This window comes from Eptesicus fuscus, chromosome 9 (genome assembly GCF_027574615.1).
Source record: "Eptesicus fuscus isolate TK198812 chromosome 9, DD_ASM_mEF_20220401, whole genome shotgun sequence".
NCBI lineage: Eukaryota > Metazoa > Chordata > Mammalia > Chiroptera > Vespertilionidae > Eptesicus > Eptesicus fuscus.
This window is the reverse complement of record NC_072481.1, coordinates 78,070,467-78,094,211: the sequence shown is the minus strand read 5'-3', so window position 1 is coordinate 78,094,211 and position 23,745 is coordinate 78,070,467. Positions and strand designations below refer to the sequence as shown.

The following is a 23,745-nucleotide window of genomic DNA, read 5'->3' as shown; positions in this document are numbered from 1 at the left end:
ATGACCAGAACAACTGGTGGCTTTGATGCATACTGCAGCAGCCCAACCCCTGGACAGGCCAGCCGGACCCCACCCATGCACAAATTCATGCACCTGGCCTCTAGTTTTAAAAAATAAAAAGAGCAGGCTGGGAGAGGTCAATGGGGGGAAAAGGAGACATGTAATACTTTCAACAATAAATAATTAAAAAAATAAAATAATAAATAAATAAAAAGAGCACAGCTGGCATGGTTCATTGGTTGAGGATTGACTTATGAACCAGGATGTCATGGTTCGATTCCCATCAGGGCACATGCCTGGGTTGCACCCCAGTGTGGGGTGCAGCCAATCAATGATTTTCTCTCATCATTGATGTTTCTTTTTTTTTTTTTTTAAGTTTATAGTTTATTAATCCTCTCATGAAAAATCTGCACAACCATCACAGATTAAGTCACCGAAGAATCTTTACTCCTTCTTTTTTGCCAGCACCAACATTGGCCTTTGCAGTCCCCCTGACTGCCTTCGTTCTGTTCTGCATTCCTTTCCCTGTTTTCTTGAAGTGGTCTTCTTCTCATACAGGCCAAGTCTTGCAAGTCTGTGTTTGGGTTCCTTTTTCTTTGTGTAATCCAAGGAATCATAAATCATGCCAAAGCCAGTGTCTTGCCACCACTAAAGTGGGTTCTGAATCCAAACACAAAGTTGACATCAGATGTGGTCTTGTACATTTTGGCTGGTTTTTCCCAAATTTCTGTCTCGGGTACTGTTGCCTTCCCAGGGGGAAGGACATCAATGACCATTTGCTTCTGCTGAAGTAGTCTGTTAGTCCTGAACTTCCTGGTCTGGATGGTTCCCATGTCATTCATGATGGCACAAACAGCACAAATCTAGACCAGGCCTGTGCTATGAAATGTGCTATGAAATGTTGCCTTCTCAAGATGCTTTCTGGATGGATTTCATTGATCCTCAACTTGCTTCTAACTTGTCTCTGCTCCACCATTGTTTTAAAATGTATCCAAAGCCCACCTGGTGTGATTCGGTGGTTGAATGTCGACCTATAAACCAGAAGGTCACGGTTCAATTCCCGATCAGGGCTCATGCCGGTGCTGCAGGCTTGAGCCCCAATTGTGGACGTGCAGGAGGCAGCAGATCAATGATTCTCTCACAATCGTTGATGTTTCTATCTCTACCTCTCCCTTCCTCTCTGAAGTCAATTAAAATATATGAAAAAATAAAATAAAATGTCTCCAAAAACCCACAACTCATTGCTGACTGTGGCTGAGCCTAGACCCTTCAATGACCTTGGCTAGCCTGACAGAAGAGATGAGCTGGAGGGCTCAGCTCCCTTGCTCAACTCCAGGATAATCCTACGGTCTTCTTTTTGATGCTTTGCTGCCCCTGTGGGGCAACCAGTAGTACTGCACCAAGAGGCAAGGTAAACCAGAAAAAGCTGCAATAAACCCAGAAAGAAACTCACTACAGACTGATTCATTTCCTGTCACCATAACCATTATTGCTTGTCTTATTTTCAGTTCTTATAAGTGTATTTCTAATAGCACATGATCTCACTCATCTAGTGGAAATAATGAACAACATAGACTGATGAACAAGAACAGACCCAGAAACAAGGAGGCACGGATCAGACTGTCGGGCCTCAGAGGGAGGATAGGGGAGGGTGGGGGTAAAAGGGGAAGATCAACCAAAGGACTTGGGTGCAAGCATATGCGCCTAACCAGCGGTTGGGGACAACAGGGTGGTGAGGGCATGTGTGGGGAGGGGTGTGGGATGGGAATGGGGGCATGAGGACAAATATGTGATACCTTAATCAATAAAGAAATTTAAAAAAAAATTTTTTAAAGAATGATCATGGTAATCCCTCTACTGCTTGGTAGTCAGCACAGTAATTCTGGAAAGCATTTTGGCACATAAACAGACAATCTACCCTCATGAATTATGGTCCAGACTCAAATGGTAACTTTAAAGCATGGAAATATTTTGGGTCATTTGATTGGTAGTTAAGGTTTTCTCAATTACACAAAGCTTTCAGAACTAACAACATGTAGGTTTAAGTCTTTCATATTTAGGATCCCTACATCCTCGCTCAGCATCCTTGCCAACCATTTTCTTCAGTGATTGCTGCCTCTTCACAGAATTACATACAGATTCTATTCCAGTATTCCTGTCAATCCAACCCAGTCACTCCTGCCCTTTTCATTTTGTCTTCTGTTTTTTTAATCCTCACCTGAGAATATTTTTTCATTGATTTTTAGAGAGAGTGGAAGTGAGAAGGAGAGACACACAGAGAGAAACATCCATGTGAGAGAGAAACATCGATTGGTTGCCTCCCGCACGCATCTCAACCAGGGCCAGGGATCGAACCTGCAACCAAGGCATGTACCATTGACAGAATCGATCCCGGGACCCTTCAGTCCACAGGCCGATGCTCTATGCACTGAGCCAAAACGGCCAGGGCCTCATTTTGTCTTTTTTGTACTTTACCCAGTATATGGAGTCCAATTTCCCTTTTATCCAGTCTTAAATTTGCTCTTTACCTTCACCCCTTCTTTCTTCTGCTCCTGTCTCTGGAGAGATCAACTAAGTTCTAGGAGATCAGGAACCAGGTCTGGTTTTGCTCAACATCATATCATGCCTGATACACAAGTAGTTGCCAACAACATCAACTAAATGGATGAATGAAGGAATATTTAGAAGGATACTACTTATAGGTAGTAAACCCAAATGTTATATCTTTTCTTCAATGATTCTCTAGGATGTATAAGAAGTACTGTTAGGAAAGTAGTATTTAGCCAGGAACAGTGCTAAACCTTTTGCTTATCTCTAGAGTCAATGCTAATGGCTTTCTCAAATACCTTATATTGTAACATCTGCAGCACCTGTATACACACACTGGTTAATAAAATAAATGCGCTGAGTCTAACTCTAACATTTTGAGTTTTTGATGGTGAATCTTTCTGTGCCAGAGTCTCCATGGATTTCTTCCATTTCCCTCCAACACACTTCATTTGAGAGTCCTGGAATAGCCTGCCCATCTCTTCCTGCTCCCACCTAGAATGAGCCCTGAGGGTTATGAGGACAAAGGGCTTGAAGAATAGAACCTGTGGCCAGTGGATGGACCTATGTGCAAAGTACCACCCGCAGGGGAGGGAGAATGGAGGCCTCGTTCACGTGGTTACAGCGGAGAAGAGGGAGCACGGGGCCTGGTTAAAGAACCTGCGGAAGGAGTTAGTGCCTAGGCAGGTGGGCTCCTGGTTTCGCAAATGTGGCAAAATATGCCACATACATGCAGTTTAGAAGGCATTCTAAAACAAGTCCAATGACACAGTGACCTTTCAGACTGCACCTGACAATGACAGGAGAAAAAAATGAGGTGCAAGACACATAGAATGGAATTATCTCAATCAGGGAAGAGAGGTGCAACTTCTTGAAAGACAAGGAGCAAATACAGTAGGCACTTCAGCATGAGCTTATGAGCCCACAGAGCAAAAACCCTGCTGTCTTTGTTAATCTGAAGCCTTCCTGGGTTGTTCAGTTTTGAGCTTCAGGACACCTCCCCAATAGGTGCGTCCCTGTAGCTTGTGTGGTTCCTTGGACTCTGACCTGGGCTCTGATGACATCCCTAGCTTTGCCCTTCCCCTGGGGCATCTTGTCTTCCTAGTGCCCCCTCTGACCACCTAATTTTGTCACTCACATCCATGTGCTTGGCTTCTCAGGGGTGAGGGTTTGATGGAGAGGGGACTAGTGGCTCAGGCCTGAATGTTTTGAGCACCCACAGAAAAATGAGCTGGAGTAGATAGTTGAAAATGGGAACCTAGAGACTTTAATGTTTCTCAAATTTGAAAAATGTGAGTGTTGCTTAGGACACCATCCTTGGTCTTTTTCTCTTCTCTTCCCACCTGCTCTAAGTAATGTTGTCCTCATTTTATTATTATTATTTTTTGTTAATCCACATCTGATGATATTTTTTCCATTGCTTTTTTAGAGAGAGTGGAAGAATGGGGCGTGGGGAGGGAGAGAGAGAGAAACATTGATGTGAGACAGACACATAGATTGGTTGCCTCCCAACTGGGGCTCAGGATTGAACCTGCAACCTAGGTATATGCCCTTGACCAGGAATCAAACCTGTGACCTTTTTGTGTTAGGGCCGACACTCTAACCACTTACCCACACTGGCCAGGGCTGTCCTCACTTATTGATGGCTTAAGTGTCCACTTACAAGCTGCAGCTGCCTGTGTGTCTTCCTCATGCAGCCTCACCACACTATATAGTAATGATGACTGTTCAGTCTCTGTCACTAGAGTCCTAGATTCCTCAGAATGGGACAGTCTTCAATCATCAGTGAATCCTCATCCAGCACTCTCATGAGTACTACTTACCTTTGCTGAATTACTCTAAACAGGAGAAAGATGAAATGATTGTGGCACTGCCATATGACAGAACATTGTACATCTATTAAAAAAATATTATTGCCTTGGCCTGTGTGGCTCAGCTGGTTGAACATTGACCCATGCACTGAGAGGTCACCAGTTTGATTCCTGGTCAGGGCACATGCCCCGGTTGCAGGCTCAATCCCCAGTAAAGAGGTATGCAGGAGGCAGCCAATCAATGTTTCTTTCTCATTTATGTTTTTTTCTCTCTTTCTCTCTCTCTCTCTTCCTCTCCCTTTCTCTCTGTCTAAAATTCAATAAAAACACATTAAAAATATATTATTTCTGTCCTGGCCTGCGGGGCTCAGTGGTTAGAGCATCAGCCTGCACACCAGAGGGTCTCGGGTTCAATTCCCAGTCAAGGGAACATACCAGGTTGCAGGTCTAATCCAGCTCCTGGTCAATCATGTAGGAGGCATCCAATCAATGTGTCTCTGTCACATTGATATTTCTCTCTCTCTCTGCCTCTCCCTCTCTCCCTTCCATTCTCCCTAAAAATCACTGAAAAAAATATCCTTGTGTAAAGATTAACAATATACACTGAGTGGCCAGATTATTATGACCACTTGACGTTTGTAGGCAAATTAGCCGTACACTGCATCATATGGGATATGGAAGCCGAAGGCCTGTTCGAACACCTTTGCTGTCTGCAGTTACCAAGATAAAACATCTCCAATTCGCTCAGGAACACAGGATTGGACAGTCGAGCATTGGAAAAATGTCATGTGGTCCGATGAATCATGTTTCCAGTTGCATCATGCAGATGGCAGAGTGAGAATTTCGCGGAAACAGCATGAAAGCATGCACCCCACGTGCATGAGTACAACCCTTCAAGCTGGTGGGGGCAGTGTTATGGTTTGGGGCATGTTTTCCTGGCATGATTTGGGCCCTTTAATTCATGTGGAACAACGTCTGAATAGCACAACATACCTAAGTATCGTTGCTGATCAAGTTCATCCTATCATGTTGATGGCGTATCCCAATGGAGATGGCTCCTTCCAACAAGACAATGCACCATGCCATGGTGCTCGTATTGTGCAGGAGTGGTTTCAAGAACATGAGGGAGACTTTACCTTGCTTAGGTCGCCCCCACAATCACCAGATCTCAATCCAATTGAGCATTCGTGGGACGAAGTTAAAAGAGCCATCAGGCAGCTGGTTCCACAACCATCAAATCTCACAGAACTGGACAGTGCCATTCATCAGGCATGGTGTCAGATTCCTCGCATCACCTTTCAACATCATGTGGAGTCAATGCCAAGAAGAATCGCCGCAGAATTGAAGGCAAAAGGTGGCCCAATGAAGTACTGATGGGGTGGTCATAATAATCTGGCCACTCAGTGTATATATATAATTTCTAAAAAATAGTGACATGAGTAAGGGCTGATGAAATACTAGAGAAGATAGTAGAGAGACAATACTGTATCCATAATATGATGTCAACTCAGCAAAAACATGCACGTATATGAGCAGACAAAAAAAGATAAGAAAACACATCATCAGTTTAGCAGTAATCATCTCTGGTGACAGGACTGGCTGGTTTGTGTGTGTGTGTGTGAGTGTGTGTGTGTGTGTGTGTGTGTGTGTGTGTGTGTGTGTTTTATTGCCATTTTAATTCTGTATGCATAGATTTCTCTCTCTCTCTTCCTCTTATTACAGCAGTGCCTTTAGCATTTCTTGTAATGCTGGCTTGGTAGTGATGAACTCCTTTAGCCTTTTTTTTTTTTTGTCTGGGAAGTTGTTTATTTCACAATCTATTTTGAATGATAGCCTTGCTGGATAGAGTAATATTGGTTTCAGATCCTTGCTTTCTATTACCTGAGTACTTCATGTCATTCCCTTCTGGACTGTAGAGTTTCTAGTGAGAAATCAGATGTCAGCCTTATGGGAGCTCCTTTATAAGTGACAGTTTGCTTTTCTCTTGCTGCCTTTAAGATTCTCTCTTTGTCTTTTAATTGTTGGCATTGTAATGAGGATGTGTCTGGTCATGGGCCTGTTTGGGTTCTTCTTGCTTCGGGTTCTCTGTGCCTCCTGAAGTTGTGTGACTTTTTCCTTCACCAGGTTAGGGAAGTTTTCTGCCAATATATATATTTTTTTCTGCCATTATTTCTTCAAACACATTCTATATCCCTTTCTCCCTTGCTGCCTCTTCTGGCACACCTACTATTCTAATATTGCTATGTTTCATATTGTCCCACAGCTCCCTTAAGCTGTCCTCCTGTTTTTTAATTGTGTGTTTTTTTTCTTTTGGTTCTCTAATGAGTAATTTTTTTTCCAACCCTGTCCTCTAATTCACTGATTCGATCCTCAGCTTCCCCTAATCTGCTGTGTATTCCTTCCAATGTGTTCTTTATTTGTGCTATGTCATTTTTTATTTCTGTTTTCATAGTTACTATATCTTTTCTCATGCTGTTGAGCATCTTTACCATCATTATTCTGAACTCTATATCAGATAAATTTCTTATCTCCATTTCATTTATCTCTTCTTCTGGAGAATCCTCTTGTTCTTTCATTTGGGGGTTGTTTCTTTGTCTCCTCATTTTGGGTGCCTGTTTGGGTTTATGAGTATGTATTAGATAGATCTGCTACACCTCTCAATTTCTAGTGCAGGACAGTGTCAAATGCTGTTTCTGTCTAATTAGGTCAGGCAAAGACTCAAAGCCTCCAGAGACTGCCTCTGCTTGCAGACTGATTGGATTTGATCTTGAATTGCCCTCAGGCAATCATCCACAGGTGTGGCAAGAGTTTTCCCTAACAGGGTGGGGTGATTGCTTCTGCCTGGAGGCTAATTGTCATTCTCAGTCTCTTAATGGGCCTTAGCAACTCCACACCATGGGGGAAGGTGTTTCCAAATAGCGTGGGTCACCTGTCTTCCCCCGAGACGAAACCACCTAGATAGCAATTGTCTGTGTGAGAAAGATGACCTCTGCAGCATGAGGGAACCAGGAAACCAGGGTGTATGCCTTCTGAGCTCTAACCCCAGAGCTCCCCACCATGGCTTCTGCTCACACAGCTCCTGTCCATTCTTTCCTCCCTCTACCAGAGCACAAGGTGAGTGGCTGCACAGGGAATTTTGTGCATTGGTCCTTTAAGAGGTTGCCTGCTTTTATAGCCAGATGTTATGTAGGTATTCTTTTCAGTTCTGGTGCTCTCTGCTGGGATCCCAGCTTGGGCATCATACCCCAGAGTTCTCAGTGGCAACCCCTGCAGCTGAGATATCTCTCTGGAACTTCCGTAGCTGTCTGTGGGAACCCGGCCAGCCCTTTTTGCTCCTCCCCCCTCCTACCCATCTCTATGCGGTCTCCACTTTTGGTCCTCGATTATCAGGGTTCTTTCCAGTCAGTCTTCAGTTGATTTTTCAGGAAATTTTTCTGTATTTTTAGTTGTTAATTCTAGTTTGGTCCTGGGAGCATGTCCGTGCAGCATCCACTTACTCCACCACCATTTTTTTTTTTTGCTTCTTATAAATGGAATTTTATTAATTAAGGTATTATACGTGTACATATCTTTCCATTGCCACCCCCCACCCCACTCCCATATATGCCCTCACCCCCCAGAGTTTTGCATCCATTGTTTATGCTTATATGCATGCATACAAGTCCTTTGATTGATCTTTTATCTCCCCCACCTCTCCCTAACTTTCCCCCTGTAATTTGACAGTCTGTTTGATGCTTTACTGTCTCTGTATCTGTCTTTTTGTTCAAGTTTATAATGTTCTTTATTATCCATAAATGAGTGAGATCATGTGGTATTTTTCTTTCATTGACTGGCTTATTTCACTTAACATAATGTTCTTTAATTCCATCCATGTTGCTGCAAACGATGAGAATTCCTTCTTTTTCATGGCAGCATAGTATTCCATTGTGTAGATGTACCACAGTTTTCTGATCCAGTCATCTGCTGACGGGCACCTAGGCTGTTTCCAAATCTTAGCTATGGTGAATTGTGCTGCTATGAACATAGGGGTGCATATATCCTTTCTGATTGGTGTTTCTAGTTTCTTCGGATAAATTCCCAGGAGTGGGATTACTGGGTCAAATGGGAGTTCCATTTTCAGTTTTTTAAGGAAACTCCATACTGTTCTCCACAGTGGCTGCACCAGTCTGCATTCCCACCAGCAGTGCACGAGGGTTCCTTTTTCTCCGCATCCTCGCCAACACTTGTCGTTTGTTGATTTGTTGATGATAGCCATTCTGACAGGTGTGAGATGATACCGCATTGTTGTTTTGATTTGCATCTCTCGGATAATTAGTGATGTTGAGCATGTTTTCATGTGTCTCTTGGCCTTCCTTCTGTCTTCTTTTGAAAATATTCTATTTAGGTCTGTTGCCCATTTTTTTATTGGATCATTTATCTTCCTTTTATTAAGTTGTATAAGCTGCCTGTAGATGTTGGAGATTAAACCTTTATCAGTGATGCCATTTGCAAATATGTTCTCCCATGCAGTAGGCCTTCTTGTTGTTTTGTTGATGGTTTCTTTTGCTGTGAAAAAGCTTTTTATTTTGATGTAGTCCCATTTGTTAATTTTCTCTTTAGCTTCCATTGCCCTAGGGGCAGTGTCAGTGAAGAATTTCTTTTGGCATAAGTCTGAGATTTTGCTGCCTGTGGATTGCTCTAGTATTTTTATGGTTTCCCGTCTTATGTTTAAGTCCTGTATCCATTTTGAGTTTATTTTTGTGTATGGCGTAAGTTGGTGATCAAGCTTCATTTTTTTGCATGTATCTGTCCAATTTTCCCAACACCATTTATTGAAGAGACTGTCTTGACTCCATTGTATGTTCATGCCTCCTTTGTCAAATATTAATTGAGCATAGTGGTTTGGGTTGATATCTGGATTCTCTATTCTATTCCATTGATCTATATCTCTGTTCTTGTGCCAGTACCAGGCTGTTTTGAGAACAGTGGCTTTGTAATACAGCTTGAAATCTGGTATTGAGATCCCGCCTACTTTATTCTTCTTTCTCAGGATTGCTGTGGCTATTCGGGGTCTTTTTTTATTCCAGATGAATTTTTGGAGAGTTCTTTCAAGGTCTGTGAAATATGCCATTGGTATTTTAATGGGGAGTGCATTGAATCTATAGATTGCTTTGGGTAGTATGGACATTTTAATGATGTTGATTCTACCAGTCCATGAACATGGTATGTTCTTCCATCTGTTTACGTCTTCCTCTATCTCTTTTTTCAGTGTCTTGTAGTTTTCTGCGTATAGGTCTTTTACCTCCTTAGTTAAGTTTATTCCTAGGTATCTTAATTTTTTTGGTGCAATGGTAAATGGGATTGCCTTTTTAGTCTCTCTGTCTGTAAGTTCACTATTGGTGTATAGAAAGGCCATAGATTTCTTGGCGTTAATTTTGTATCCTGCTACATTGCCGAATTCATTTATTAAGTCTATTAGTTTTTTGACGGAGTCTTTCGGATTTTTTATGTACAATATCATGTCGTCTGCAAATAAAGACAGCTTTACTTGTTCTTTTCCAATTTGGATGCCTTTTATTTCTTCTTCTTGTCTAATTGCAATGGCTAATACTTCCAATACTATGTCAAACAAGAGTGGTGAGAGTGGGCATCCCTGTCTTGTTCCTGTTCTTAGGGGAAATGTTTTTAGTTTTTGTCCATTGAGTATGATGTTTGCTGTGGGTTTATCATATATAGCTTTTATTATGTTGAGGTATGAGCCTTCTATTCCCACCTTGTTGAGAGTTTTTATCAAGAAAGGGTGTTGGATTTTGTCAAATGCTTTTTCTGCATCAATTGATATGACTATGTGATTTTTATCTCGCAATTTGTTTATGTGATGTATCACATTTATTGATTTGCGGATATTGTACCATCCTTGCATTCCTGGAATAAATCCTACTTGGTCATGGTGTATGATCTTTCTGATGTACTGCTGGAGCCGATTTGCTAGAATTTTGTTGAGGATTTTGGCATCTATGTTCATGATGGATATTGGTCTGTAATTCTCTTTCATTGTGTTGTCTTTATCTGGTTTTGGTATTAGGGTGATGCTGGCTTCATAGAAGGAGCTTGGAAGTGTTCCTTCTTCTTGAATTTTTTGGAATAGTCTGAGGAGGATAGGTTTTAGTTCTTCCTTGAATGTTTGGTAAAACTCTCCTGTGAAGCCATCAGGCCCCGGGCTTTTGTTTGCCGGAAGCTTTTTGATGACTGCTTCAATTTCGTCCATAGTTATTGGCCTATTGAGCTCTTTAGATTCTTCTTGATTGATTTTTGGAAGGTTATATTTTTCTAGGAATATGTCCATTTCCTCCAGGTTGTCCAGTTTGTTGGAATAGAGTTGTTCGTAGTATTTTGTAACAATCCTTTGTATCTCAGCGGGGTCTGTTGTTATTTCACCTCTTTCATTTCTGATTTTGTTTATTTGGGTCCTCTCTCTTTGCTTCTTGGTGAGCCTGGCTAGAGGTCCATCAATCTTGTTTATCCTTTCAAAGAACCAGCTCTTGGTTTTGTTGATCTTTTGTATTGTTTCTTTGGTCTCTATGTCATTTATCTCCGCTCTGATCTTTGTTATTTCCTTCCTTCTGGTTACACTGGGCTTTTCTTGCTGCTCTTTTTCTAGCTCTTTGAGTTGTAGGGTTAAGTAATTTATTACCATTGCTTCTTGTTTTTTGCAATAGGCTTGTAGAGCTATGAACTTCCCTCTCAAGACTGCTTTCGCTGTGTCCCATAGATTTTGGATTGTTGTGTTTTCATTGTCATTTGTTGCCATGATGTTTTTTATTTCTTCCTTGATCTCTCTGGTGACCCAGTCATGGTTTAAAAGCATGCTGTTTAGTCTCCATGTGTTTGATTTCTTTGGATTGTATTTATTGTAGTTGATTTCCAGTTTTATGCCACTGTGATCTGAGAAGATGCTTGATATAATTTCTATCTTCTTGAATTTGAAGAGACTTTTCCTGTGACCCAGCATATGGTCTATCTTTGAAAATGACCCATGTGCACTTGAGAAGAAAGTATATTCTGTGGCTTTGGGGTGAAATGTTCTAAAGATGTCAATTAATTCCATCTGGTCTAGTGATTCATTTAGGATTGCTGTTTCTTTGCTGATTTTTTGTTTAGAGGATTTGTCCATCCACCACCATTTTTAATCTCCTTTTGTGTGTTTTTTAAAGACTTCCCTATACTTCCCAAAATTTCAGTAAGAACGTATTAATTTATTATTATTTAAATATAAACATTCCCCAGCCAGTGATACTCAGTGGTTAGAGTGCTGGCCTACCCCCTGAAGGGTTGCAGGTTCCATCCTCAGCCCTGCTCAGGGTAGTGTGTGTGGGAGGCAACCAATCAATATGTCTCTTGCACATCAATGATTCTCCCTCTCTCCCCTTCCTTCCTTCCACTATCTAAAAATCAATGGAAAAATATCCTCAGGTGAGGATTAACAGCAAAAAAATAAAAAGATCTTTAAAGAGTGTAAGAGTGTGTGCCATATATATATTACCCCAATGAGGACACATAATATGTAAAAGATCAACTATATAAAGATATATCATATATATTCATATATATATATATTCATATATATATATTTATAAAAACATATATATATATATATATATATAGATATATATATATATTCATAAAAACACATCTATGTCACACCCTGTTATTAAAATAAAACAATGACAGGTATGTGCTACAGTGAGAATGGGAAAAATTATTTTGACTAATTTCTCTATGGGTGAGGTTTATATTTGTCACTTCATTCTGCCCAGGGATCCCCTTTCATCTGATAGTATCTCTCACAAAGTACACCTTTCAGGCTACCTTCTGTGGTCTCCATGCCATTAACTTTTTAGAGAACCAAATCTCCACCTCCTCAGAGGTAAGTGTTAAAGCTTTGGTCGTATCCCTTGTAGTTTTCTTTCCCCATTCACCCACATGGACTTCTGCACACTTTTCTTGTTTCATTCTGTACGCCATTGACAGCATTAAGAGTGTACATATGCTAGTGCCTTCATACCTGGTGTTTAGGCAGGGCAAGGTCTTTCATAAATCACTGTGTCAGGGCCCACAGGCTCAGGGAATCTGCTATTTAAATTACAAAGTCATTTCTAGAAAATTCTGAACATAATACAATAGCTCTAAAATAATTTATATGTAGTATATTATCCATTTTGAGACTTTAAAAAGGTCAGTATTCCCCCACTGAGGACACATAATATGTAAAAGATCAACTACATAAGAACATATCTTTTGTATTTTTTAAGGATCTTTGGGTGCAAGTTACAGACACTAACTGTAGCCAGCAAAGAGAATAGGTCTCTATCACAGGGACATCACTGTTCTCTCCCACAGAGCTGCTGGGCTTCAGGAAGAATGAAAATGGAAACTGAAAATACCCAGGACTCTCTCCAGTTCTCATCTCTGCTGCTTTCTGCAGACAGCATTCTCTTTCTCTCCTATCTTGGAGGACAAAGTGGCTACCTCACTGCTGCTGGGGTCACCTGCTAGTTTCACCCCCTCTAAGTGGTTAACTTGATTTTCTCAACCCAATTCTAAAAAACTCTGAAGAGAATCTGATTGGCCCAACTCAGGTCTGCAGTCCCTTCTCAGTCCATTCAAATGGTGACAAAGGCAGAGTCAGGTAGTCATGGCTTCTGGAAGCCCACATTATGAACTGGGGACAGGTTTCAGAGAAGCAAGAACCATATGAGCTAGAAGACACTCCAAATTAATAGACTTATAAGTGTATTAGAATAAGACCAGCGCCAGAGAGCATCTAGGGCAGCAGTTCCTAAATGGGGGCAGAAGAGGCCGGGAAGTCAACAACTCCGAACCCTAAGAAAGTTTTCACAGTATCCTCCTTATGACATATTTCTAAGGAAAGTACCTATAACTTTCATCAGTATTCAAGGGGTCTATAAACTTCCCCCTTTAACCCAGCCAACACACACATACACAGTTAACTAGTCCTATATAATAAAAGCCCAGTGACTGAATGGTAGAACAACCAGAACTACCAGTCGGCCAGTCACTGTGACGTGTACTGACCACCAGGGGGAAGACGCTCAACACAGGAGCTGCCCCCCTGGTGGTCAGTGTGCTACCAAGTGGGAGCGCCGCATGGCTGACCGGGATGAGTGGCTGCTCCTGCTGTGAACTCCAGGCCGATGGGCAGGAACCCAGGCTGCGATCGTCTCCTACTCACTCCCTGCCACCTCCTCTGGATGCCCGCAGGCCATGCAGTGCTGCCACTGCTGGGCTCACAAAGCTGACCTCGGAGGCTGGTTCATGGCCGTTGTGGGACTGAGGCCTACTCCGCTGCCTCTCAGTGCTATTGTCCCTGGGCCCGGCCCCAACCTGGTTCCCTGGAGAGGCAAGTGCTCTGGCTCCACAGAAGATGCTGGACCAGGGAGCAGCCACTCAGAGGGCAGGTCCACAGCTGCTCGGCTGGCCGGCAGTGCTCTCACAGCGGGCGGATCCCCACAGGTCACGCCCCCTGCTAGTGCACGAATCACGTGCACCGGGCCTCTCATCTATAATAATAAAAGGGTGATATGCAAATTGACCAAATAGCCGAACAGCAGAACGACCATCCAGATGACCTTCCAGATGAAGCTGGGGCTGCGAGGGCCGAGGCAGCCCGGGGCCGAGGCAGCCTGGGCTGTGAAGGCCTATTTTTGCACGAATTTCATGCATCGGGCCTCTAGTCCTATCTAATAAAAGGGTAATATACCATCTCTCTGTCACAAAGATGGCAGCACCCATAGCCACAAGATGGCGGCACCCAGTCCTCTCAGCCTTGCCGGAATCCCCCAGTCCCAGGGGGGCGGCCGCTGAGAGTGGGCAGTGTAAGCAGCCTGGCCTAGCAGAACGCTTGCTTCGTTGCCGCGCCTGGCTCAGGCTGGCCCCCTGGAACCAGAGCAGACATGGACAGGGACAGGGGGTTGGCCTGCAGCCTCCACGGCTGAGCGCAGGCCTGGAGCGGAGACGGCGGCCCGCCTCCCGTGGAAGCGGCTTGGCTCCCGGTTGCGGTTCCCACCGGCTCCCGCAGAAGCGGCGGGCGGCCTACTGCGCATGATATCGCGTGATCGGCTACTAGTTTCTTAATAAGCCATCCTATTAAGATGAACCAAACAATCTAAATCAATTAGGTATAGGTAGTGCAGTTTGAGAGGGATGTCTGATTTAACAAAATATGATTGCTAATGAAACACTGAGAAATACTGAATCTAAACATTTATAATGAGTAGTTCTGAATCCAGCCCTAAGTACATTGCACTTCATTAAGACTGTAATTTTAAAAAGATTAAATTAAAAGAAACAAAAAAACTGCCAAACTCAGAAAAAAACTTTTTAAAAAGTTTATTTTTAAAATAAATGTGGGTGCAAATTATAGACACTAACTCTAGCCAGCAAAGAGAACAGAGGAACAATATTTTGTTGCATATAGATTGGTTTATTTAATTAATTTAAAACATTTTCTTGATTCTGTTACATATAAAATTATATAAAGAGAAAAATGTGAAAAGCAATGCTAGGATGAGAATAATATGAAGGTATATAGGAAAAGCTAATATTTTATATAATTTCTGAGACCACTTTCTTTTACCTTAAACCCTCTTAAAGTGTTACATTTCCCCAATGGTTCTAAGTTTCATAAAGAATAACAATTTTTCTATGTCTATTATATTTAAGTTATATGCATTGCATTCTCTTTTATTTTTTAATTATAGAGGTAATACATGGTGATTGTAAAAAATCAATTTGTAAGTAAAACACATAGGTATAATCTTTCACCCACACAACCCCACCAATCATATTCCCCTTTCCAAAGGTAGCTACTTTAACATTTTAGTATGTGATTGTTGTTGTGATTAGTGTTTTTTTCTAAAAAGTTACACACATTACTATGATGTAATTTGCGAACAATTTTTTCAAAGGCCATCCATTGTATTTTCATGCCTTAGCATGATTTTCAATTTCTCTAATACTTGATGTTACTTGCTTTTATTTATTTATGTCTCAATTACTTTTCTGTAAGAAGATATAACTTTTCAACAAGGTAGTCAACTCCCCAACTTTTATGTCGTTCTTCAAATGCATCTACTTTCTCGAGACACTGACAAGTGCATACTGAACCTGAAACAAGAAGAAAGGGTAACAAGTTAAAACTTTATGAAGAATGCAATCAGGGGTTCTTCTGAAAACACATCGAAGGATTTTAAAAACTGTGTACTGAAGATTTTTCTCTTTTTTTCTAATGAAAGTGGGGGAATTACTGAGGAAAATTCTGAACTTTGAATGATCACTTACAATGCCTAAGAGCCAAACTAAACATACCATCTCTCTGGAAGAATTCAAATGTCTTCAACATAAGCATACCACTTAGCTAAAAACGCATATTATAAAAATAAAAGGCATATTACAGAGATCTCTCCTTTTCTAGGACAAAATAGTCTTCAATAAAATGGTTTCTGACCTTTAAATTTTATACTTCTAGATTGTAGGGAGCGGCTATAGGGTTAAGCCTCCGACTGATCTGTTGGCAAAGCCACAAACAAGTCCCAGCTTAGAGGGCACAGCCCTCTTAGCATAATTAACCCTACCAGACCTGAGGCCCTGAACCTAACCGTCCCCTATACCTGGGCTCGTGAGCATTCAAGAGAAAAAATCAACATGATAGAGAAAAATGTTAGTTACATGCAAACAAGTGGTTAGAATAAGATGGAACTTTGAGACATGGTAGAAAATAGGTCTAGGCCAAGTACCGAAAATTAGGAGTCACCAGAGATTCGGAAATTACCGAAAAATCGGTACAGCGGCCTGGTAGGGTTAAGCTTGACCTTATGATGCTCCCTAGATCTTACCTGGGTAGCTAATGGGCTGTGGGAGGTGCAGCAAGTGCTGCCAAAACAAGTGAAACTCACAAGAACATTGTAACTATGGTGACCACTACCTTGTTTACCTCTGACTATAAAATAAAGCATCAGCTTGCAGTCTGGATCTTTTTCTCTGTGGCCTTAGCCAGGCACAGGAGATCCACCTAGACCCAGCTTATTCTCTTTGTCTGTCTTTTCTACATCCTTCACCCCATCCCTCAGGCTCGCCGAACCCTTGGCTGAGTTGGCCCGGCACACTAGATAATAATAGTTTGATAATAGCTCAGAACAGCTAACTGTTGACTTTATTTAAAAAGTTACAGCATACATTCATAACTTACCAAACAGTCTTTTAATTTCATCATCTGATACATAAAATGGCGGGCCTAGGTAAAAGAAAAACATGGTTAGATCTCATTCTAAAGCAATAAATTCTCAGGACCCACTCCTCAGCTTATTTCCAATGACCTAGGTACACTTATTCTACATACAACTTGATTAGCCAAATAGGTGAGCATGTGACAGGTTCTGCTGCTTCTTTTCTACCATCTCATACCAAAGCCTGGCTTACTGAGGTGGGTGCCCATCTCCAGCAGAGATGAGGTGGCTGAGCCAGCCATGGGACTTGGGAACACTGAAATCATACGGGAGTTCATTAACAATTCCCTGGGGTTTCCTTCATCGTCTGGGATATTGATTGTCTACTGCTCCTGCACTCCCTACATTCTATACACCCTCCAAATTGCTGAGGGCCATTAACTTTAAAGGCAACTTAGCTTCTGCCCCTCTCTAGAGCTCTCTTCTGAGCTCCACCCCCAGGCATTGCTTGCTGTGTTTTCTTCCCATAGACCCCTCCCTAAGTCTGCTGTTCAGGAATGAAACTGAAATCAGGTTAGCAGAGCTGATATATTAATTTCTATTTCCATCCAATTGTCCCAGATTTAATTAAGAACAACAGGTCTCATCTTTTAATGAGTTTTTAAAGATGATTCAAAGAGAAAAAAACACTAACATAATATAAATGTTTCTAAAACACAGTACTTTTTAAAAAGCACAATTAAACATTAAAAAGAGAATTTTTAGAAATGGAAAGTCTACATAGTTGGTTTTCAAATCTTCCTGAAGATGAAGTTCAGTGATGACAAAAGTTAAGCTTTAATGTTCAAACACATCAAAATGGGTCCAGAAAAAATAGCACTTTTACAAATTCAAAATAAAGATAGTTATAAAAAATTCAATAAATTATAAAATTTCATAAGTTAAATAGCAATAGTTTAGAGTTGTGGTCGGCAAACTGCGGCTCGCGAGCCACATGCGGCTCTTTGGCCCCTTGAGTGTGGCTCTTCCACAAAATACCCTGGCCTGGGCGAGTCTATTTTGAAGAAGTGGCGTTAAAAGAAGTTTAAGTTTAAAAAATTTGGCTCTCAAAAGAAATTTCAATCGTTGTACTGTTGATATTTGGCTCTGAGTTTGCCGACCAATGGGTTAGAGCTTTTCTTGCACATCTCCTACCTCCCCATGTTCATTTTTGACACCGTCCTCCTATGAGGGTGCTTGTGTGTGCACCCATAGGCATCTGCCCAGATCATCCCCACCACCACGGATGGCACAGATATGCTCTATCTATAGCAAATCTCTCTTCCTCCTAACCATGAGATTTCTTTTTTACATTAGGGCCATCCACTTCTCCCTCTCGTTCATGGTTTGAGCAGTGAATGAACAAAATGGGAATGGAATATGAGAAAAATATGTACCCAGTGGGAAGATAGAAAAAGTTTATAGTTTCCACTAGCCAAAACTAGACATATCTTCATGTATGTGTATAAGCACTATACTTCCTCTGGGATAAATTAGGAGAAAATGAATGCTATTCATGTCATAGAATTAAATCAGGAAATGAGGCAATTAGGAAAATAAAAAGACTTTACCTCCATATTTAGTTGGGTCATAAGAAAAAACACTCAAGAGGTAGTGAAACCCTCTTCTCATTAGGGACAGCATTATATCTGCATAGCTGAAACAAACAACAAAGTACACGTTAGAATTCTCTACGAAGGCAAAGCCTGGCAGGGAGGGAAGGCAGCCTCTACTTTCCTCTACATCGCTGAGCTTATTTCTCCTAACAACCCTGTGAAGCCGATTCTCATTCTAAAAGTCAGAAATGGGTTACACAAATTACGTCATCTGCCTACACTGGGAAATAATAAAGATGGGAGTGAAAATGAGGCTGCTTCCAGAGCCCCTCAGACCAGAAGACTTCACAACGAGATGAGCAGAGACCACTTCCACCCCGATGTACCCAGAGGCCTGGCCACTTTGGACACATTCTTCCCAAAGGGCCAGCGGGTGCTCTGGGGCAGTGACACCTCTTCCCAGGCTGGTCCCAAAATCACCTGGGCGCTTGCTCAAAGGAAACATGCTTGAGCTCCATCCCCACAGACTGATTCTGAAGGTTTACCGTGGGACATGGTTTGCTGTAGGGCAAGCATGTCAAACTCGCGGCCCGCAGGGCGCGTGCCTCGTTTATTTGGCCAGTTTAAGCCTTTGAGTTTGACATGCTTGCTGTAGGGTAACAAGTATCCTGGATGACTGGGATAGCACTCCAAGGGCACATGTAAGAGGTACATAACACAACCTCTTCCCTCTGTTTATCTGGGGAGAGACAAAACTAACAGGCAAAGATTCAAGGTAGTATGAAATTTAAGTTCTGCAAGTATGGTATAAACCATGAGTTTTTGGAACAGTTCCTTTGTGGTAGGTGGCTAGGGGAGCATGTTACACCACTTCCCAGCCATGTCTGTTTGGTTCAGAGTGAGAACCTCACCTTGATAGGGCCCATCAGGAGCCCTGACCAGGAGCCAGGATGGGGCCCAGGACGGAACGATGAGTGGGACCAGTCAAATTGTTCCACCAGGAAAGGAAATTAAGAGACCCAACAAGGAGTCGCTGGCTAGCTGTGGTCACTGCACTGAAAGCTGGAGCTGCTGTGCTGTGTGGTGAAGAGGTTGAGGGTGGTGAGCAAATCTGACGGGTGGGAGCAGAAATGGAGCAAGCAGAGAAAGCTGGGTGGTCAGGGTGGGAGGACAGACGACATCCACACAGGGAGGTAGAGAGGCCAGGAGAGATAGACAGACAGAGATGGACAGACTATCCAGCTCCGAGAAGGAGCTTTGTCTCTTGGCACACCAGGGCATGGGCCGCCCTTACAGTGAGCTTTGTGACTTCAGTTTGCTCCCCCTGCTTGGTGGAGTTTGCCCATGCAAACCAAAGCCCCCGCAGGGACTGACCTTACAACAGATGAACATCTGTAGGGAGTGGAAACACCTACAAAGTTAGACATTTAGCAGAACTGAGTTTAGTTCGCAAACATGGTGTTTTATGGGTACAGAGAGGTTTCAGGTGAATTTTTGAGTGGATAAAGGACATAGATGTCACATGGAAAATGCCAAGCAGACCCTGGAAATGTGATGTGCATGTTTGGGAGAGAGAACAGAGCTGGAAATATAAAAATGGTAATGGCAAATGCCATGTCCAATTTGTCCAATTATTTCCCCAATATCTGGCGTAGGATATATTTAGAGCATAGTAGGAACTGAATATGTATTTGTTGAATAACTGAATGAAAGTAACTGAAGAACTGCAGTGTCGTTAAAGGAGCAAGTATAAGAGAGAAAATCAGCCCTAGCCGGTTTGGCTCAGTGGATTGAGTGTCAGTTTACAGACTGAAGGGTCCCAGGTTCGATTCCAGTCAAGGTTGCGGGCTTGATCCCCAGTGGGGGGCATGCAAGAGGCAGCCTATCAATGATTCTCATCATTGATGTTTCTCTCTCTCTCTCTCTCCCTTCCTCTCTGAAATCAATAAAAACATTTTTTTTTTTTTTAAAGAGAAATGCAGCAAAAGGCTACGATAGTTCCTTTGGGAATGACAATTGAAGCACGTGAGGAAGGTGAGGATTTCAGAAAAGAAATAAAGGAGGAGTGATGACAGAAAGAGGAAGGAAAACAGGAGCATGAATGATCACTGAAGAAAAATATATATTAAGAGGATGTGGCATGGCCTAATTTAAAACGATTAGATGTGGCAAAAACCTTACTTATGAAACAATTTTTTAAAATTTAAATTCTTTATTGTTTAAAATATTACATGAGTCTCCTTTTTCCCCCATTGACCTCTCCCCGGCTGCTCCCACCCCCCAGCACATGCCCTCACCCCGCTACTGTATGTGTCCATTGGTTATGCTCATATGCATGCATACAAGTCCTTTGGTTGATCGCTTACCCCCTCACCCCTCACCTTCCCTCATAGGTTGGACAGTCTGTTTGATGCTTCTATGTCTCTGGCTCTATTTTTGTTCACCAGTTTATGTTGTTCATTATATTCCACAAATGAGCGGGATCATGTGATATTTATCTTTCTCTGACTGGCTTATTTCGCTTAGCATAATGCTCTCCAGGTCCATCCATGCTGTTGCAAATGGTAAGAATTCCTTTTTTTTTTTTTTTTTACAGCAGCATAGTATTCCATTGTGTAGATCAAGCTTGTCAAACTCACAGCCCACAACGAATATTTTTGCGGCCCAGCCAATATAACAGTGTGAGCAGTTATTTACAACTGGAGGCCCGGTGCACGAAATTCGTGCACGGGAGGGGGTTCCTCAGCCTGGCCTGTACCCTCTCTAATCTGGGACCACTGGCTCCTAACCACTCATCTGCCTGCCTGTCTGATCACCCCTAACCGCCTCTGTCTGCCTTCCTGATCACCCCAGCCCCCTCTGCCTTGGCCCCACCACTGTGGCTTTGTCCGGAAGACGTCTGGTCTAATTAGCATATTAACCTTTTATTAATATAGATTATGAAAGGAAATAAATCTCCTGTCAGATCCAGAATTACTGACATTCACCTTGGGTCAGTTTTAAAAGTAATCACTGTGAACAAGATTTCCTCCGAAGTAGGAAAGATAGTAGCAGAGAAGAGATGCCAAGTGTCAGGAAGAAAACATTAAATTTATCATTGTTCTTGTTCTTTTTTTTTATACTATACTTTTCAATATAAACCTACATTTCTATGAAAATTGAAGCTTTTTTTTGTGTGTGTGGCCTACATAAACTTAAATCTGGTTTATTTGGCCCGTGTTAGTCTTTGAGTTTGACATGCTTGGTGTAGATGTACCAGTTTTCTAATCCACTCATCTGCTGATGGGCACTTAGGCTGTTTCCAAATCTTAGCTATTGTAAATTGTGCTGCTATGAACATAGGGGTGCATATATTCTTTCTGATTGGTGTTTCTCGTTTCTTGGGATATATTCCTAGAAGTGGGATTACTGGGTCAAATGGGAGTTCCATTTTTAATTTTTTGAGGAAACTCCATACTGTTTTCCACGTGACTGCATCAATCTGCATTTGCACCAGCAGTGCACGAGGGTTCCTTTTTCACTCATCCTCGCCAGCACTTGTCGTTTGTTGACAGCCATTCTTTCAGGTGTGAGATGGTACCTCATTGTCGTTTTGATTTGCATCTCTTGGATGATTCGTGACTTTGAGCATGTTTTCATACGTCTCTTGGCCTTCTGTATGTACTCTTTCGAAAAGTGTCTATTTAGATCCTTTGCCTATTTTTTAATTGGATTGTTTATCTTCCTTTTGTTAAGTTGTATGAGTTCCCTATAAATTTTGGAGATTAAACTCTTATCGGAGATAACATTGGCAAATATGTTCTCCCATGCAGTGGGCTTTCTTTTTGTTTTGTTGATGGTTTCTTTTGCTGTGAGAAGCTTTTGATTGTGATGTAGTCCCATTTCTTTATTTTCTCCTTAGTTTCCATTGTCCTAGGAGCTGTATTGGTAAAGACATTGCTACAACATATATCTGCTATTTTGCTGCCCATTGATTCTTCTAAGATTTTTCTGGTTTCCTGTCTTATGTTTATCCTTTATCCATTTTGAGTTTATTTTTGTGTAGGGTGTAAGTTGGTGGTCTAGGTTTACTTTTTTGCATGTATCTGTCCAATTTTCCCAACACCATTTATTGAAGAGTCTGTCTTGACTCCATTGTATGCTCTTGCCTCTTTTGTCAAATATTAATTGAGCATAATAGCTTGGGTCGATTTTTGGGTTCTCTGTTCTGTTCCATTGGTCTATATGTCTGTTCTTGTGCCAGTACCAGGCAGTTTTGAGGACAGTGGCTTTGTAATATAGCTTGATATCTAGTATTGTGATCACTCCCTCTTCTTTCTCAAGATTGCTGCAGCTATTCGGGTTTTTTTTTTTTTTAAATTTAATTTCTCTGATGTGAATTCTAACCCTTTTTTTTTTTTTTGCCATGTGTTAAGTCCTCCTCCATACAATTAAATTATTCAATATTTGTGTGCCAAATCCAAGTAAATATGTGAATGATATTTGAGTTGGAAAAAAATATATATGTTCATACCCAATCCTCATCTGAGGATATTTTTTCCATTAATTTTTAGAGTGTGTGGAAGGGAGGGAGGAAGGGGGAAGAAGATAGAGAGAAAGGAAGGTGAGTACTTGGATCAAGGCAACACAGCTTGGAAATGACAGAGTCACAAGCCTTGTACCCAGGTCCCTATGGCCAAATCTTATACTTTTTAGACAAATATGGTGTGGGATTTAGGTCCTCTAATTCCAAATACAAAATGCTACTTTAAACCAGTAAAAGTCTAGCTAATTATCTAGATTCCAGAAAAGCACAGCATACTAAATTAAGAAGGCAAAGAATAAATAAATAAAGTAAAGAAAGGAAGAAAGAAATGAAAAGCCAACATAATTAAAGAAACCGAATTACTAACCGTTTACGATCACCTGGGTTAATAGCAACGAATGCTCCTCTATCCCAAATCCTGTCAAATTTGCCAATATTTACTCTATCAGAAAAAAGAGAAAAAAATTACAACATTTTATATAAGAAACATCAAATCTTTAACACATTGAACAGTGTTTCCCATGGTGCATGCTGGTACTTCACCAGGTGTTACAGACCTGGGTGGGAAGGTGACACCTGTCTTGCCTTCCCGTCCTTTTCCTTACTTATCTAGGTTCATGATCATGTTTTCCATAGTTTGGAAGCTCTCCAAGGACAAAAATAGCGGGGAGGCAGGACATGTTCAATGACTGCTGGCCTCACTGATTTTCTGTCAGACATGTAGCTTACGATAAAAATAACTGCAGAACAGACTCAAATCAATGCTTCGTGAGTGCTACTACAAGTGGATGGGGGAGAGGAAGGACCTGCCCCCATCTCCAGCACTGCCGGCAAGTACTGAGATTTTTGAAAGTGCAGAGGTAGTATTCAGTCCTACCTGGGAAGATCAAAAAGGTTGCAACAGTACAGTGAGATGTTCCCCGAAGAACTCTGTAATGAAAAAGTCAAGAAAAAAAATTCTACTTATTAGGAGATATCTGAGTAGTCAAGGAAAGAAAAGAGGGGAAAAACAAAGGTGGTGGAGAGAGAATGCATAATTAAAT

General features: G+C 41.7%; 1 protein-coding gene and 1 pseudogene across 2 annotated transcripts in view; both read right to left on the bottom strand.

Annotated features, from left to right (window-relative positions):
• Nucleotides 1-375: 375 nt before the first annotated feature.
• LOC114233182 (40S ribosomal protein S24-like) lies at nt 376-842 on the bottom strand (annotated as a pseudogene).
• Nucleotides 843-14,746: 13,904 nt separating this feature from the next.
• TPMT (thiopurine S-methyltransferase) overlaps nt 14,747-23,745 on the bottom strand; it is a 23,902-nt gene continuing 14,903 nt past the window's right edge. For both annotated transcript variants that reach the window (XM_054720766.1, XM_054720767.1), the window contains exons 5-9: nt 23,580-23,632; nt 23,070-23,144; nt 18,193-18,278; nt 16,606-16,650; nt 14,747-15,524 (exon numbers count right to left, since the gene is read on the bottom strand). In XM_054720766.1, the coding sequence (XP_054576741.1) occupies nt 15,412-15,524; nt 16,606-16,650; nt 18,193-18,278; nt 23,070-23,144; nt 23,580-23,632 (372 nt within the window). In that variant the 3' untranslated portion in view covers nt 14,747-15,411. The remainder of the gene's footprint in view (nt 15,525-16,605; nt 16,651-18,192; nt 18,279-23,069; nt 23,145-23,579; nt 23,633-23,745) is intronic.